This window comes from Manacus vitellinus, unplaced genomic scaffold (assembly GCF_001715985.3).
Source record: "Manacus vitellinus isolate BGI_N305 unplaced genomic scaffold, ASM171598v3 scaffold_27_pilon, whole genome shotgun sequence".
NCBI classification, from domain to species: domain Eukaryota; kingdom Metazoa; phylum Chordata; class Aves; order Passeriformes; family Pipridae; genus Manacus; species Manacus vitellinus.
In genome coordinates, this window is record NW_021940039.1 from 2,277,304 (window position 1) to 2,294,028 (window position 16,725).

At 53.8% G+C, this 16,725-nt stretch overlaps 1 protein-coding gene across 7 annotated transcripts in view; it reads left to right on the forward strand.

Moving 5' to 3' along the window:
- The first annotated feature begins 677 nt into the window (after positions 1-677).
- KCNT1 (potassium sodium-activated channel subfamily T member 1) overlaps positions 678-16,725 on the forward strand; it is a 39,546-nt gene continuing 23,498 nt past the window's right edge. For 4 of the 7 annotated variants that reach the window (XM_029960484.1, XM_025895269.1, XM_025895271.1 and 1 more), the window contains exons 1-2: positions 799-947; positions 11,701-11,742. In XM_029960484.1, the coding sequence (XP_029816344.1) occupies positions 799-947; positions 11,701-11,742 (191 nt within the window). Of the gene's footprint in view, positions 948-11,700; positions 11,743-16,725 lie in introns of all 7 variants that reach the window. The other 3 variants (XM_018074160.2, XM_025895272.1, XM_025895273.1) reach the window with 3 other exon arrangements.

Consider the following 16,725-nt stretch of genomic DNA (forward strand, 5'->3'; position numbering starts at 1 on the left):
CCTCCCCCCTTTCCAATCCCACCTGCACTGAGGGACTTGGGGGGGTATCACCTGCTCAGGTCTCCACTGGCCACAGTGAATTCTCTTTTCTGTTTGACATCTTCAGAGGTCGATGCCAAGCATCAGCAGCAGCTTTTGTTGTCACCTGAAGAGGGAAATCTGGGTCGTCCTGGGCCAGGTAATGTGCACCTACCTGGCCAGGTGAGCAGTGCCTGAGTCCCAGCAGTGAGTTCCTCTCCTCTGGGTTCACACTGGGTGCTTTCAGGAGGGGACCTTGCTCTGCTGCTTTGTGTGTGCGAGCCAAGCCTGCTGAGTCTGTTCCCTGGCACGCAGTCCACACTCTGCTCTGTACACAGAGGAATAAGATAAAAAAGCTTCCTCCCCCTCACGTTGCTACTGAAAAACAGGGATGGGGAAAAAAAATATAATCCTCCAGCCCCTGCCCTGCCTGTGGTGATAAGAGCAGTGCAATCTTTCCTTTAACCAAGGCAGGGCAGTTTCATTATTCAGCAAACAAAGCCCTTTCAGGGATTTCTGCATTGTGGATGTTTTCTCGGTTGTTTTGCACCAAATTCGTCGCAGCAGCAAGGCCACAGAGTTTGCCTTGACTCCCCTCACTACCAAAATAAATGTACAGGGCAGGATTGTTCCACTGAGCAGCCGTGACTGGGGAGAGAGAAGAAGGAAGGAGATGGTACGTGCCGACAGCTCTAAACTGATTGCGGTGAGGATTGCTATGTATGAGAGAGTTCAGGGGGGAAACAGGAGGAAGTCACAGAGGCAGCCAAGGCTTGCAGGATGGCGAGAGCCAAGCTGAAGAATTCCCCTTCCGAGAGCAATTCCCATGTCAAAACCGTCCCGCCTGCGACGACAGAAGATGTCCATGGGGTGAGCCCCTTGTTGCCGTCTCGGAGGATGGGATCCATGGGGAGTGATGTCGGACAAAGGTATTGCAGGACTGCAGTGGTGCGTGGGGTGGGTGGGGGGGAGGCAGCACCTTTTATCTTTTAAATGAGAGGGGAAGGATTAGAGCCTCCACGGGCTGGAGGGGTGGTGGATCAAATCCTTCTCATAGAGCCACACCGGCTCCGAAGTTGTATTATGAAATAGGGAGCTGGGGCAGAAGAAAGCCAATCCTTTTAAATTTTTTATAAGTGCTTCTTGATTTTTTTATATGCCTAAAGCATGTCTGAATGGCAGCCTGAGTCCGTGGGGCTGCCACACACCACTGTTAACTTGCCTTGCCCCTTCTCTGTGCAGTATAAAACCACAGCTTAATTACACTGCTAACATCATGATCGGCGCTGTACAGTAGCCCCATGTTTGCATGGCAGGAGAGATGCTCCATCTGAGCAAGAATTTACTTGTAACTGCAATACAAAAAAAAAAAAAAAAAAAAGCTGCTGTAGGAAGTGCTGCAGCCTTTCTGCAAGCTCACAGCTGAGTGTACAGCCAGGAAGGAGCTGTTTTTTCAGGAGGATGGAAATGCTTTACACTGCGCTGGGATTACAGTGTTTCAGAAGGAGCCAGGTCCCCTAGTTACGATGAGGATCCATATGTCACCAATTCAGTCCTTGTTCTGTTCATTCCATTTTCTGTTTGGTTTTTTTTCCACCATCTATCCAACCTTTCAGCCCATCCCTGCTGCCTCCCCTCCCGGCAGGAACTGCCTCACCTGTGACTGTGTACTGTGCGTCTTCTAGGATGTGGTTTGGTGCAGATGGGCACGGTAGGAAGGCTTCTGCTCGTGGTGAATTTTACTTGTTTGGCTTCAGATTGGAATGAATTAACGCCTCAGCCTCAGTCTCCTGGCATATCTGGGGGGAGGGTGGCACCCAGCCAGGAGGAGCAGCTGTGTCCCCGCGGGGGAAGCCGGGGAGGGAGGTGTGCCTTGCGGGAGCACCGGCGCGGCCGTTCCCGGTGCCGAGCCGTGCCGGGCACATGCTTCAGTCTCCAGGTCTGGGAGGCAGAGTCCTGGTGTGTCCCTGGTGTGATGTGCCAGCTCTCCAGATGGCACCAGTGCTGGTGCTCTGGTGAGCAAACACTTGGGTCTGGTGGGTCTGACTTGGCCAGGCAAGGGCTTGCACGTGTGGGGAGCTGCAAACGGGCACCATGTGGGTGGAGTGGGACTAAATCCCTGGAACTGGTGTGGTCTGAGCACGTTTTGATGAACAATCTGAGTGTGCTCCCAGTGCTGATCAGGCTGCTCGTGCTCTGCTTCTGTGTCTTGTCTCATTGCTTCAAAAAGACACCAAAGCTGGACCTGTTCTGGGGGTACCTGCACCTCTGAGGGCATGTCCTGAGCTCCACTGTGGGCAAAGTCTTTGGAGCAAACACCTCCTCTCTGTGCCATTCCAGGTGCTGGGGGTGTACCCCTCAGGGCAGGGCCAGTGGCCAAATCCAGGTGTGCTGTGACTAGAAAAATACAACTGGGGACTCCTACGAGCTCATCCCACCCACTGCTAATCAGCTGTGATTAGACGTGCAAGAGGGGCTTCTCCTCTCCAGCACTCAGGGGCTTGGCGGGTTCCTGCCCAGGACCAGGGAGCCAAATCTTCATCCCAGGGCTGACCCTCCTTGTCTCTTGTGGGAGCACAGCATAAGGGAGGGGTGCTGCAAGGCCTCCTTGGATCTGGGGGGGGGGCAGCAATCCCAAAAATCACATCGCTACAGTGTTTTAGTGGATCCTTGACAAGGGCCAGTGTGCGGAGCACACCGGGTGCCTCAGGGCTGGGTGAAAGACCAGATTCCCCGAGTTTTGCTGGAGTTTTAAGTGTTTGCTGCAATCCTGTTGTGAGGAGCTGATGCTGGGAGGTAGAGAAGTTGGTGGCACACTTTTGTCCTCGTGTGCCTGCGGGCAGAGCCCCGCGAGCTGCAGCTTGTGGTGCCTGATTCCCGAGTGCCTGTGCAAGCAACAGAGGCAGGAAGATTGGTTTGGGAGTGATGAATAGCGTGTTTGAGGTGCTTCGTCTCCTCCAAAGCCAGACACAAGCAGCGTTATCAAGTCGGCAACGACAATTGTCACTGGGAGTTGGGAGTGAATTAGCAGGTGATGGTGGAAGGAGATGTGTGTTAGAGGATGTTCTCAGGGATGCAAATGATTTCTCCAGATGATTGAAACCAGTGAAATAATTCTCACCTACTTTATTTACCTCCTTACTCTGTCTCTTAGTCATTGCAGCACCTCAGAGCTTTTAGGAGTTCCCAGTCAAAACAGGAGGAAAGGATTTGAATTCATCTGAGGAGAAACCACTCCACAGATGTGTATTATTCTACACTTGGAAGGCAAAAAGGGGACTTCAGGACTGTCCCTGGGCATCCTGGATAAGGATTTTTTTCCTGTGTGCGGGGTGGGACCAGCCCAGGCTGCCCCTGTGGGAATGTCTCCCACTGAAGAGGCTTGGAGCTACTCCTCTATGTCAGGGACTGCTCTGAGATGAGGTTGGAAGCAGGGCAGCCTCTAGGCTATGCCAGGGAGGGCAGGCTCAGCTGCAGACCATCTGCCTGGGCACTGAAACTCTTCTGGCAGCCAGTGATAGCGACTGGAGAAGCCGGGAGAGGCTGAGCCTTTCCCTGCGAGCCGAGTTTTTCCTGAGGCAGGTCAGTTCCCTGTGCCTTGTGTTGGGAGGGATTTGAAAGGGAAAGGTGTGATGGGGAACAAAGTCAGAGCAAAGCCCAGCTGTGCTCTGAGCTCTCTGTGGAATGCTCTGTGTTTGGGGAGAAGCTGCTGGCGGGAGGCAGGACGTGGAAATATCTGCTTGGATCCCATTCCATGGGCCGGTGATCTCCCTGTAACACCGGAGGGGTGGGTTTAAAAACACAAACAAACGTTTTTACAAGATAACCATGTCCTGTTTGTGCAGCTCTGCTGGAAGCAGGGGAAGCTCTGGCCACTGCCTGTCCCAGGGAACAGTGGTATTCCAACGGGGTTGCAAACATTCCCTTTAGGTATCTGCTTTGGACACTCCACTCCAGACCTTGGCAGGGCTGGGTGTCCCCCCCTCACCTCCTTGAGTTGTGTTTGTTGAGCTGCCGAAATCTGAACTGCTGAAGGTTTGGGGGAGAAAATTAGCATTGCAGAAGAGCTGGGATTGGAGAGGACCCTGGAGGACTCTGCTCCAAACCTGCTCAAAGCTGGACAGGCTTTAAAGTTGTCCCAGCTGGCTCAGGACCAGCCCTGCTGAGTTCTGAACATCTTGCTGGAGGTTTCTCAGCTTTTCTGGGTGCCGGGTGTAGGGTCTGGTCACTCCCAGGGGGAATAATTTTTTCCTCTGCATCTCTTACCTGTTCCCTCCTGTCCCTTTGCTGTGTGTGTCCCAGAGGGGGCTCACTGCTCCTCACCCATCAGTTGGATCCTTCCCTCCCTTTCTCCTTCAGGCTGCACGTTCCCACCTCCCGCAGCCTTGCCTCGTCTCTCGGTTTGAGATATTTTTGGTAGGAATAAATGGGACTTTGCTTCAACCCTGCTCCAGTCAACAAGGTGGCTGGAGGCTCCTCAGAGGCAAACAGCAGCATTCTGCTGGGGCAAGTTTACTGGGAGGTTTCTTGAAGGTAAAGCACTCTGGGCAGTGAGGAATTCACCCAAATGCGGCTGAAAATGGAATTTCTGGCCGGTCGATGTTTTGTTCCTGCCGGGGGCAGCCAGGTATCAACAAACAGGTCTGGCTCAGTGTGTTTTCATTGCCTGGCACTTGCACACAAGGAGACCACAGGCAGGTCCAGTCTGGCCAGTGAAACCATTGCAGCTGCTGTGTCCTTGCAGGCAGCTCTCTGGGGGATGTTCTCTGGAGCAGCCTGGATACGATTCCCTGCCGAACCATCCCCGTGCTGTGCTGCTGAATCCCCTCCCAGGGGGACAATAAGTCAACAGCTAATTTATTTATTTTTAACATCTCTTTAATAACAGAAGCTTTGTTGGAAAAAGTGCTTTCAGAGCTGTATCTCTGCCCTCAGCCAGTGCCATGTGCTGGTCGGGCACCTCCGCTCCCGGCGAGGCGGCTTTGGGCGGGAGAAATGCTGTGCCAGGGACATTCCCTGGGTGGGATTTGCTCACCCCTGCCCTGCCAATGTATGCTCCAGCCTTGGGTCTTCTGCTGCTGCTCTGCTGGTTGTGGATGAGGGTTCATACACCAGGTATTTGGGCAGTGCTGAGGCCGGGGATGTTGAGAGGGTTTGGTGATGGGAGGATTTCTGCATCTGTGCCAGACCTGGCTCCCGCACCGCTCCTCTCTGAACTGGGACTCAGCTGCCACTTTGGGAGGGAGGGCAGGAACTGGCTTTGCTGTGGGAACCTTTATGGGGAAGATCTGAAATGGAGCCTGGGAGGGTTCAACAGTTTTGCTTAAAAAGTGTTTTGGTCTTGATCTACTTTCCCTCTGACTGGGCAGGGCAGCCCTCACTGGGGTGTATTTTTGGCAGGGGTGTCTCTGTCTGGGGAGCACCAAGTCCAGCTGGGGCTCACTCTGCTGTGCAGCTGTTTGCTGGCAGGGTGTTGGTGTGTGATGGTTGCCCAGACTGGAGCGTGGTGTCTCCAACCCTTCCCCCAGCAGTTACCAAACCACGGGCTGCTCTCAGCTCTGGGGTCCAACCCCCCAGCCTGCCCGTGGGTCTGTGCCTGGCACTCCCATGGGAAGGTGCTCGCTGAGCATCACCTCTCCTTCCAGCCTTGAGTGTGTTTTCCTTGGCATTGTCAGGCCTGGGGGGTGGCACTTCTTACACACCATTTAACCTGGGAGTTTCTGGGCACTGCTGGGTGATGCCAAGGCTGTTTTCAGTGTAGGACCACTGCAGAAATCGGGCAGGGTGCTCAGCTGCTGAACTCCACTGTAAGGGCAGCATGGGAATGCACTCCTTGATCCTGATGAACAAGAAACAATCCCAGATCCTGCTGCCAGCACGGGGAGCTGACCGTTGTCATCCTTTGCACTAAACAGACCTGTTCATAAACAGCAGCAGTTCCATCCCAGGCTTGAGCCTGGCTTCTTCTTGTCCTTGTCCTGGAGTTGCTGGAATGGCCCCTGAGCTGCTGGAATGGCCCCTGAGCTGCTGGAATGGCCCCCAGGCTCTGCTCGTCCTCTGTTTTGTGCCCACTCCTGTGCTCAGGGACAGGACCCCCATCACTGTGTCCCAGCCAGGGCCCAGCTCTCAGCTCCCTCGTGCAGTCTGGGATGTGTTTCAGGGTCTGGTCCCGTGTCTGTGGTTCCCATCCCTCACCCCCCTGTCCCTGTCTCCAGCACGCTCTGGCACAAAGTGTTTGTGCCCTGGGCACGGGGTGATGCCACCCCCCGAGCTGGGTGCTGGAGGGGAACAGGCTGGGCTGGGGAAGTGCTGAGCTCTCCTCCCACGGCTGCTGGGGAGCCGCCAGCACTGCTGAGAGTGTCGGTGCCCTACATAGCACTGCCAACCAGACACCATCCCCACCCAAGGATGCCACGCTCAGCACAGCACTTGGGTTTTGGCTCTGTTTATTTTAGATCTCTCATTCCCACCAGGTCTCATCAGGGCACAGGGATTAGCATGTTCCTCCTCCAGGAGAGGCTTTCCTGCTTGCTGGAAGAGCAGAATACCAGCCATGACCATCCCTCTGAGAGGGCACGTGGGGCTGTGCAGGACCATGACACGGAGGGGTCTCATAACCCCCTTCCAAGCTCAGGCCCAGTCCTTCATCTACAAGGATCAAGCACTTGTCAGGACTCCAGGGACTCGTTAAAAGCTCATTAGCAAAGACAGGGAGCTGTGTGTTAGAGCAACCTCAGGATCTGAGGGCATTTTTGCCCAGTGCCCAGTCTTGGCAGTGAAAGGAGGTTGTAGCCAGGCGGGATCGGTCTGTTCTCCCAAGTAACAATCACTAGGACAAGAGGAAACAGCCTCAAGTTGTGCCAGGGAAGATTTAGATCGGATTTGGGGCAAAATTTCTTCACCAAAAGGGTTGTCCAGGCCTGGCACAGCTGCCCAGGGCAGTGGTGGAGTCTCTGTCCCTGGAGGGATTTACATGACGTGTGGTTGTGGTGCCTGGGGACATGGGATAGTGGAGGGCTTGGCAGTGCTGGGTTAACAGTCAGATCTGATGATCTTGGACATCCTTTCCAACCTGTGATTTTATGATTCTGGGGGAGGCACAACTTCCTGGAAGGGAACTGCAGGCAGTGCTGGACAGTGGGCTGGGAACAGCTTGTCCGGCTGCAGCGAGCGATGCTGCGGCTTTGGCACCACGCCTGTTTGCTTCCAAACTTTCTGTATTTTAGTTGTGATAGGGGTTTTGCAGAGGAAAACCAAGGAAAAGTACCTCTGTGGTTAAGGAAGTACCTTGAGGAGGCAGCTGAGGCCAGGCTGCCTCCCTGCCCTTGCGGGTGCTCTGCCTCTGGTCGTGGAAGGGCTTGTCCATGTGGCCCTTCTCCAGCTGTCAGCACGTGCCTGGAGCAGTTGGTGGCTTTTCCAGGTGCCCACCAGCACACCTCCAAACTGGGTGTGCTGGGGGCTCAATCCCTTTCCTGGGGTCATCCCTGCTCCCTCCTGCAGCTGGGAAGGGGGGGCTACCCTTCCCCTCCCCTCTCACACGCCGCGTTTGTGAGCAGGACGTGTGCACCTTCCTCTCCCTTTCCCCTTCCTCTTGCTCGTTCCTTCTCCCCCTCTTTACTTTCTTTTTTCATCTCCTTCCATCTGTCCTTCTCACATCAGGCTATTTTGGGCTGAGTTTCTCACTGTCAATATGGTAGGAACCGTGGTGCAGCTCATGTCTTTAGAGCATGAGCAGCACTTCAGGAAGCCTTCCCAAGCACTTACCTTGCTTGGCTCATCTTAACCCCCCCTGCCTTGACCTCATCTTGAAGGCATTTTGAGATCAGGGTGAAAAGGCATTAAATCCTTCCCATGGCCAGAGGAGAAAGGCATCAGATTTAATACCTTTTTGCCCTGGTCTCCAAACACCTCTGAGCCTTGCAAGTGGTGATTAAGCAGCCTGAAGCCAAGTGTGGTGTTGGCAGGTCATTACTTGTGTCTTTTTAACTCTCAGAGGCTTTAAGTCAAGGCATGATTTTGTTTTTTGGGTTTTTTTTTTGTTTGGAAATGATGGCTGTAAATTGAATAGGAAATGCAGAACCAGGGGTGAATTTTTAATACTCTTCATTTACCAAAAATCCAGGAGACAGCAGGGAAGGCGCAGGGCTGGCAGGGAGTTTGCTGGGAGGGAGCAGGGCTCTCTGTGAGCTGGGCTGAGCTGCAGCTGTGCTTTGCTGCTCTCTCCATCTGAGCATCCTCGAGCACTTGAAAGGCAGGGACAGTTTTTAGCCTCAAATTATCTGCATGAGGCAGATGAGCCAAATGCCACCTGGATCCTGCAGCGCCCTGGCAGGGCTGGGAGCAGAGCCGGGGCTTGGCATGGCTGCCTTCCTCCCCTGGAGAGAAGGGGCTGGTTCTGCTACCCAAATTCTTGGGGTACTGGAGCCCAGGGGTGCTGCTCACATCCCTGCCCAGCTCAGGGGAGCAGAACTGCTTTGCTGGGGTGTGCTGGAGCCGGAGCTGAGGAGGCAGATGAGGTGCAAGGTGGCTGCTCAGCTGAGGAGCTGCCTCCAGCATGGGTGGGCAGGTGATTGCTCTCTTTTACATAAGTAAGGTTTATTATGGCTTTTGTTCTAATAATAAATGTGCCTTTGTCTCTTCACCTTCTAATAAAACCTTTCTTTTTTGTAAGGGGCTGCAGCTTGAAAGGTGGGGGCAGACGTGTCTCTGGAGCAGCCAAGTTCCTTCCCCCTCTGCTCCTCTCCTTTCTCCCATCCTTTCCTGCTCTGCCCTTCTCTCTGGGAGGTGCTGCTTGTGCCAGCCAGGAGCTTGGCATTGTGATTTAATGCTTAGCAACACCAGGGCAAGGGGCCTCAGCTTTCCCTGTCTGGGTATGGCATTTGTCTCCCAGGCCCCAGACTCCAGGAGGGAGCGAAGGTCGGGCTCGCAGCCTGTGCCATGGTTATTTTCCATGGTAGGAATGAGATGAGTTGAGGTTTGTCTGCACAGGGATACCCAGGGAGGCAGATCTGGATGAAATAAAAAGGTGAATTTGAAGCAGATTATCTAAAACCCATTAAAAGCCAGTGCAACCTTTCTGACGCCGTTAAAGGGTTTTAGTTCTGTCTGTTGTAAATCACGGATAATAAGTTTTGGGATCTGGAAAACAGCTGTTTTCCAGATGAGATTTGGAATGATTTTTAGTTTTCTTAGAAAAATTTCCATATTTTCTCAGCGATTGGACTGTTTATGAGAATTTGGGTGCCTGGTGGGAAGGAGGAGTCTGAGGAAGGTGTCCTGGGAATCCTGCTGGCTCATCCCAGTGCTCTGGAACCCACAGTGGTGCCAGACCTGCAGGGTCTGCAGGACCCCATCGGGCTGTGTGATTAAATGTGCTTCTGCTGTTTGGTTTTCAGGAGTGTTGTTGTGCACTGGGGAGCTGCAGCTGGAATGAGCCCCTTCCCGACTGCCAGCTGGCACTAGATTAGGAGAAAACCAAATCATCCGCTGATTCTTTCCCCATAAACATCTCTGCGAGGCATAAAAGGCTACTGTTCAAAACCAAACACAAGTGGAGGGGCTTGAGCAGCCCCTGCTGCTAACGTGGGATAATCCAATTTGGCAGGAGGGAGGCTGAGCTGGCGAGCTCCTTCCCGCGGGCTGTGCCTACCTCTGGTCTGCAGCTGGAGAAAATCTGGGGTGGTTGTCACCAATAAATGCCAGGACTGCTCCGAGGGACAGCACAGCTGATAGACCCACCCCAGGGCTTGTTCTTGCTGTGAGACACAGCACGAGGGACCACTTGGTGTGAGCTCACTGCTCCAGGAGGGTCACACAAGAAAGCTGGAGATGAGCAGGGAAGAGGGGTGAGAGGCAGGTGGGAGAGGGGCAGGAGCTGGGGGTGTTCAGCCAGAGAAGAGAAGCCTCTGGAGAGACCTTCAGTACCTAAAGGGGCTCTAAGAGAGCTGGAGAGGGACTTTGGATAAGGGCCTGGAGTGACAGGATAAGGGGGAATGGCTTCTCACTGCCAGAGGGCAGGGTTAGATGGGATACTGGGGAGAAATTCTTCCCTGGGAGGGAGGTGAGGCCCTGGCACAGGTTGCCCAGAGAAGCTGTGGCTGCCCCTGGATCCCTGGAAGTGTTCCAGGCTGGGTTGGACAGGACTTGGAGCAACCTGGGCTAGTGGAAGGTGTCCCTGCCCATGGCAGGGGGTGGAACGAGATGAGCTTTAAAGTCTCTTCCAACCCAAACCATCCTCGGATTCCATGATTATGCTGCTTTTAAGGGAACTGATAAGCACAAGATTTGTCCTATTTGTCCCCAGCCCCTCCTGCCCCGCGACCCCCCAAGAACTCCCCATTTAGGGTTGGGGGCCTTGCAGCCTCCTGTCATGGGAGGTGGGGCTGTGTCTAGACGGCATCACCTCACCCCACATCGAATCCCTGCTCCCTCCTGCCAGGCCCCGGCATCTCTCCCAAATGGAGCATCTCCCGTGGCTTTCCCAGATCTGAGGTGTGGGGACATTGCTGTCGGTGTCCCCCGGGGTGGTGGCTCCAGTGGGACATCCTGTGCTCCCTCTGAGCTCCCCCCTGCAGCCCTCACAGGGATCAGAGCCGAGGAGCAGCAGCAGCAGCAAAGTAAATCACGTCGCAGGGAGGCTGCTCCGCGTGCCCGGGAGCTGAGGGATGGATCGGCTTCCTTTGGACTCGCATTTTCACTGAAATGTGGATTTATTGCTTTTATTTATTTTGCACTGTGCTGGAGTGCTGGAGTGCTGTGGCCTCATAAAGCAAAAGCAAAATACAAGAAAAATCTTTATGAGCTGCAAGTGCCCCGTTGGCTTGGGTGATATTTCTCGGTTGTCCTGGCTCGTGGTAAATAAGGAGAGGAGAGAGGGCACTGCTGGAGCAGGGAAGGGCTGAGGCTCAGGCAGGTTCAGGGCACTGCTGGAGCAGGGAAGGGCTCAGGCTCAGCTAATGCTATTGGTGATGGGGACCCAGAGCCATCCCAGGGATCTCTGGAAGAGCATCACTTTTGCAAAAGGAATTTTTCCCTTTGCAGCTCTAATTTCCCTTTGCAGCTCTGTCTGTCTGTCTGTCTGTGGGATGTACAGTACACGAGCACAGGCCCTTTGCCTCCCACCCGCTCTCATATTTCTTTATGTTCTTCTTTCTCCCCCTGCCCTCATCTTCCCCCCTTACCCTCATTATTCCTTTCTGTTATTTGATTTGATTTGATTTGATTTATTTTTTATGCTGTTTTATTTTCCCTTCTCTGTTCATCACTCGTGCCTGTAAAACCAGCCCAGGAGAAACACGACACTGAGTTCCTCTAAAAGCACCCCCAGCCCCTAAAAAACACCGACCTCCCAAAGCCTAATTTCTCAGCAGAGAAGGCGTGACGCTGATTAGCGGCAGAGCAGCGAGGCCGTTTGCGAGGCTCGTTTAAAAAAGAAAAAAAAAACGGCATAAAAATTGCTTTTATCCACGGAACTGAGTCCTTAAAGGGGCCAGACATTGGCAAAGCCACCAGAGCATCACTGTGTCCCTGGTGTCCCCCCCGTGGGACCTGAACGGGGAGGTGTGGTGTGACCCGCTGGGCGATGCCAGTGCCGCGGTGTCGGCGTTCCCGGTGGTTGTGCCGGTTTCCCCCCCTCGGGTGGCTGTGCCTTCCCTCACCTGCTGTGCTGCTCTCGCTCTGTAGGCCTCACGCCGAGGACTTCAGCGTGGATTCCTCCTTCTCACAGTAAGTTCTCCGCGTGTTTTCCCCGCGCCGGCGCCGCGGGAAGGGGCGAGGGCTGCGCTGGCACCGCCGGCCCCGGGGACCGTCGCTCTGCCCACAGGGAGAAGCCAACGGTGTTCTCCAGAGAGCAGAAAACCCCTTGGAATCTAGGGGGTTTGTGTGGTGTGTGGGCACTGGTGAGCAAAGTATTTTGGGCAGTACTGCTGCTGAGAACAGTGGTTGGACTTGGCTTTAAATTAGTGATGGATTAGGGGTGGATGCTCCAAGTGTTCAAGGCCACCTTGGATGGGGCTTTGAGCAGCCTGGTCTAGTGAAGGTGTCCCTGACTTTTAAAGGTCCCTTCCAACCCAAAGCAGTCTGTGATTCCATGATTATTCTGCTTTTAAGCACAGGATTTGTTCATTACTGCTCTTGGCACCGAGGAGTTGTGTATGGGACCAGCAAACCCTTCTGAAATGATCCCCACCGTGGGGAGGATTATCTGCACCCAGGGACTGGCAGGTTTCTTGGGGGAAGGAGTGATATCCTTGGCAGCAGATTGGTGATTACCCATTAACCATGAGCTCCATGCACAGACCCTAATTAAACAATGCAGATTCATCAGCACAAGCAATTAGAGGAGCAGACTCATGAGTGTCAGCCTCCAGTGTTGCAAAACAAATAAGGCGAACGAAACACAGTGTGTTATTCCATTGCTTCTTCCCTTCTTTGGGTTTTAATCTTTTAAAATTATTATCATTATTTTATTAAGAGCAAGTGGTGCCACTGCCCAGCCATGGGCAACGTCCAGACCTTGGATGGGAGACAGTGGGATGATGAGTTGAGGGATGAGCAGGTCCTTGCCCAGGGCCCACGGCTGGGGATGTGTCCTCAGTGCTGAGCGAGAGCCCTGGGACCCCACAGGGAGAGGTCTGGATCAGGTGATCCCAGAGCACATTCCAGTGCCTGAAGGGGCTCTAAGAGCTGGGGAGGGACTTTGACCAGGGCATGGAGTGGTAGGACGAGGGGGAATGTCTTCCCACTGACAGAAGGCAGGGTTAGATGGGATATTGGGAGGAAAATCTTCCCTGGGAGGGTGGAGAGGCCCTGGCACAGGTTTCCCAGAGAAGCTGTGGCTACCTCTGGATCCCTGGAAGTGTTCCAGGCTGGGTTGGACAGGGCTTGGAGCAACCTGGGTTAGTGGAAGGTGTCCCTGCCCATAGCAGGAAAGTGGAACAAGATGATCTTTAAGGTCCCTTCCAACCTAAACCATTCTATGATCTCCAACCCCTGAGTGTGTCACTGCTTCCTCCAGTGCTTGGTTTGGTGCCTGGAAATGAGCCCTGCAGCTGCTGAATACAGTTGGAGAGGGATTGCAGCTGCCTTCAGGGAACGAGGAATCGATAAAAATCCCATTCTCATTGCAATGTCCTCTCTAATAATAAAAAATAGTGTGTGTATATATATATATATTAAAAAAAAAAGAACCAAAAGTCCAGCAGGAGATTTCTTTTATATCATTACAGATTCATGAAGCCTTTCCTGGCTGGCCAGGGCCTGTGTCCCAGCTCAGTGCCCTCAGCCTGGTGCCTCCTGCCCAGCCCTTGTCCCACTGGCACACGAGTGCTTGTGTGGATGAGTTCAGGGAATTGCTCTTCTCATGGTGCAAGTTGAGTTGTCCTGAGGACTGGCCTGGGAAGCCAACCTTGGTCTTGGCAGAGTCTTTCCAGAAGTAGCTGCTTGGAGCTTGCTTTCCATCCCCTCAAAAATAAAACTGCAGCGTTGCTGCTGGAGCCAGGATGACATTACCTGCACCCAGCTGGGTTTAATTTGCTGCAGAGTGGTTGGCAATATCAATTCTTTCTCTGGGCAAAAATCACTCTCCATAATAAAACAGGAGATGGATTTTTTTTCCTGAGTTATTCCCGAGGTAAATGCACGAAATCTGGGAGAAACAAGTTTTTGAGCTTGTGGGGCATGGCATCCTGGCTCTCTGTGCAGCGTGGCTGTTGATGTGGGACTCAGTTTTGCTAATCTCTGTGGTGTGGGTCAGCATGTGCTCTGTCAGGAGCATGGGCAGCTCAGCAAACTCATTCCTGGGGATGAGGGAGCTGGTGGGAATGTCTGCCTTTCCACAGGGCTGGGACAGGGCTGTGGTGGGTGTGACAGTGCCATGGTGGATGTGACAGGGCTGTGGTGGATGTGACAGGGCTGTGGTGGATGTGACAATGCTGTGGTGGCTGTGACAGTGCCATGGTGGATGTGACAGTGCCATGGTGGCTGTGACAATGCTGTGGTGGCTGTGATGGTGTCGCAGTGGCTGTGATGGTGGCACAGTGACTGTGACTGTGCCACGGTGGCTGTCATGGTGCCTCTCAGGGGCTGCTGTGGGACCTGCTGAGTGCCTCAGCCCTGAGCACTGCCCTGATCCATCGGGATCGTCTGGGACCCTGCAGAAGGAGCAGGGAAGCAACTTCAGTCTTGCACCTACTAAGGGATGTTGGATGAGAGTGATACACTAAAACTGGCTGGATTTCCCCTGTTTGGAATACTTGGCCTTCGGGACTATGCAGCCTCTGCCACTGGTCTCCCCAGTGCTCTCATGTACCTCCCAGGCTCTGAAACATTCTCTCCTGGCCCCAGCCCTTCTCCCTGAGACAGGTGTCCCCTCTCCCCTTCCCTTGTTGGCAGGGGGGCTCTGCCCCTCAAAGTGGGAGATGGAGTGATGCCCTGGATCCCCATCCCTCTCTGGCTGCTTTGTGCTTTCTTGTTTAAAAATGTGCCAGATTTATTGGGGGAGTTGCTGCAGTGAGAGGTTTCCCGGGTGTTTGGTGGTGCCCTGGAGAAGCCGAGGCGTTCATGGAGAAAGCTCCTGCCAACGATGTCTCACGGCTCGGTGGGGAGTGGAGGGGTGTCCAGCCACCTTTGGCTCGTGGCACAGCATCAATCCTGCCCAGCTGCTTCACAGGAGGGGTGAACCCACACATCCCCCTGGCCGATGAGGGACCCCCAGGGCCGTGCACCCTGTGTTTGGAGCCGTTCTCTGCACGCTCGCTGGCACAGCCCTGCCGAAACCACAGCCTTCCTCCTTTGAGTAATTGTTCAATTACTGCTTATGGAGCGTGGGGGCAGCTTGTTCCCTGTCTCTCCCCTTGGCAGGCAGCCAGGTTGTCTGTGTGCACACAGCCTGTACAGTTATTCCCACTTTCCATCTCCAAACCCTGCGCCGGGAGCAGCTCGTCGCGCTGGCGAACCGGGAGCTCGGGTGGGAAGGGCTGGAGCTGCCCCCCCATCCTCTGCATGCCCTGGGATGGGCAGAGGATGGCAAACACGGATCACAGAGGGGGTCAGTGTGCAAAGCTCAGTGTGGCACCTGTCTCAATGTAACTTCTGAACCCAAACATCTGTTAGCAGCAAGAAAACAGTGGGGGGAAAAAAGGAAAGAGCATCCCCAGGGGAATCAGGAGGGCTGGAGGTGCAGGGAGATGTGCCTGGGTGGTCAGTGTGGTTGCCATCAGCAGGTACCTGAGCCTCAGGCTGGCTGGTTTGGTGGTTTGGGAAGGATTTGGGAAGGACTTGGCCTCAGCTCAGGTTCCCCTGGTGCCCGTGGGGCCCTGTTGGCACCGGATGCTCTGGAGGCTGAGCAGGACCGGAGGCAGCCTGGCCATGGCGTGGTGCCCTCACAGCATCCTCGTGCCTTTTGCACAGGAGCCTCTGCTGCTCCTCGTGCCACAGGATGCTGGGAGAGGAAATGCTGCAGCCCTGAGCTTCCAGCCCTGCTCCTCACCTTCCTCTGCCCCGAGCTGTGCCTGGCACAGTCTCTGGGGAGCCCCCCTGGGCCAGCAACACAGTTCCCTAATTCCAGACTTGGCCACAGCAACGTTTCTGCTGTATTTGATCCAGGTGGATTTGCACAGAGGATGCAGAGCTGTCCTATAGGCTGAGCCAGAGCAGGGGCTCACTTGGGACTGCACTGCCTTGGCAGAGTATTGCAGAGATTTCTAGGATTTTGCTGGTTGGTTTGTTTATTCTTTTAATCCCCCAAGAAATCTCTGAAGAGTCTCATTTGCATCCTGCTGCAGGATGGGGGAAATTTCTTGAGAAATTTCCTGGGACAAGAAATTGTCCCAGGTTGGATGAGGTTTGGAGCAACCTAATCTAGTGGAAGGTGTCCCTGCCCATGGCAGGTGGTTGGAATGGGATGAGCTTTAAGGTCCCTTCCAACTCAAACCATTCTAGGATTCTGTTGGAAACAGCATTTCCCACCCAGCTGAAGTGTGAGGACAAGGAGCAAAAAAGATTTTTTCTTTCCTGTCAAGGGGAATATTTATTTGAAGCCACGTTTCTCATGGCAAGAGGTGTCTTATAAAACACAGCAAAAACAACCTGGGGCACCCAAGTCCTTCAGAAAGGAGTAGTGTGGCTTGGGGCAGGTGCTGGGGCAGAGCTGGCAGTTCCTTCCCTTGACTGGCTGGTGGATTTTGGAGCTGGATTTTGGACTGAGAGGGAGAGATGTCTCAGCTTTCAGGCCAAGCCCAGCAGTTGCCACATGCCGTGGGGATCGGAGAGAGCTGCCTGTGCCCAACTGCCCATGTAAGTGTCCTGGGAATGCAGATTTTGGGGGGACATCTCCACCCACCCCTGTCCCTGCAGCACTGCCCTCATGGGGGGCTGCAGCTGGGCTGCTGTTTTTTGTATTTTCCTCTTTTTTAAGAGAACTGTGTTTGTCCCAGCTCCCTGGGGAGGGTACAGGTGCAGAGCCAGGGCTGTGCTCCTCAGTGTCTATTTTAATGCCAGTGGGGTGGGATGTGCTCGTCCTGGTCTTTCATCCTGCACTTTTTCTGAACAAACTATTGTGTCTTTTTTGGGAACTCATCATCTTACAACAAATTGCCTCTAATCTTAGATTAATAAAGTACAGTAAATAACGGAGTGAGGAGAATGAACTCGCTCAGGCATTATGAAGTGCATAATAGCAGTAATTACACTTCCAAGCACAGGGTTTAT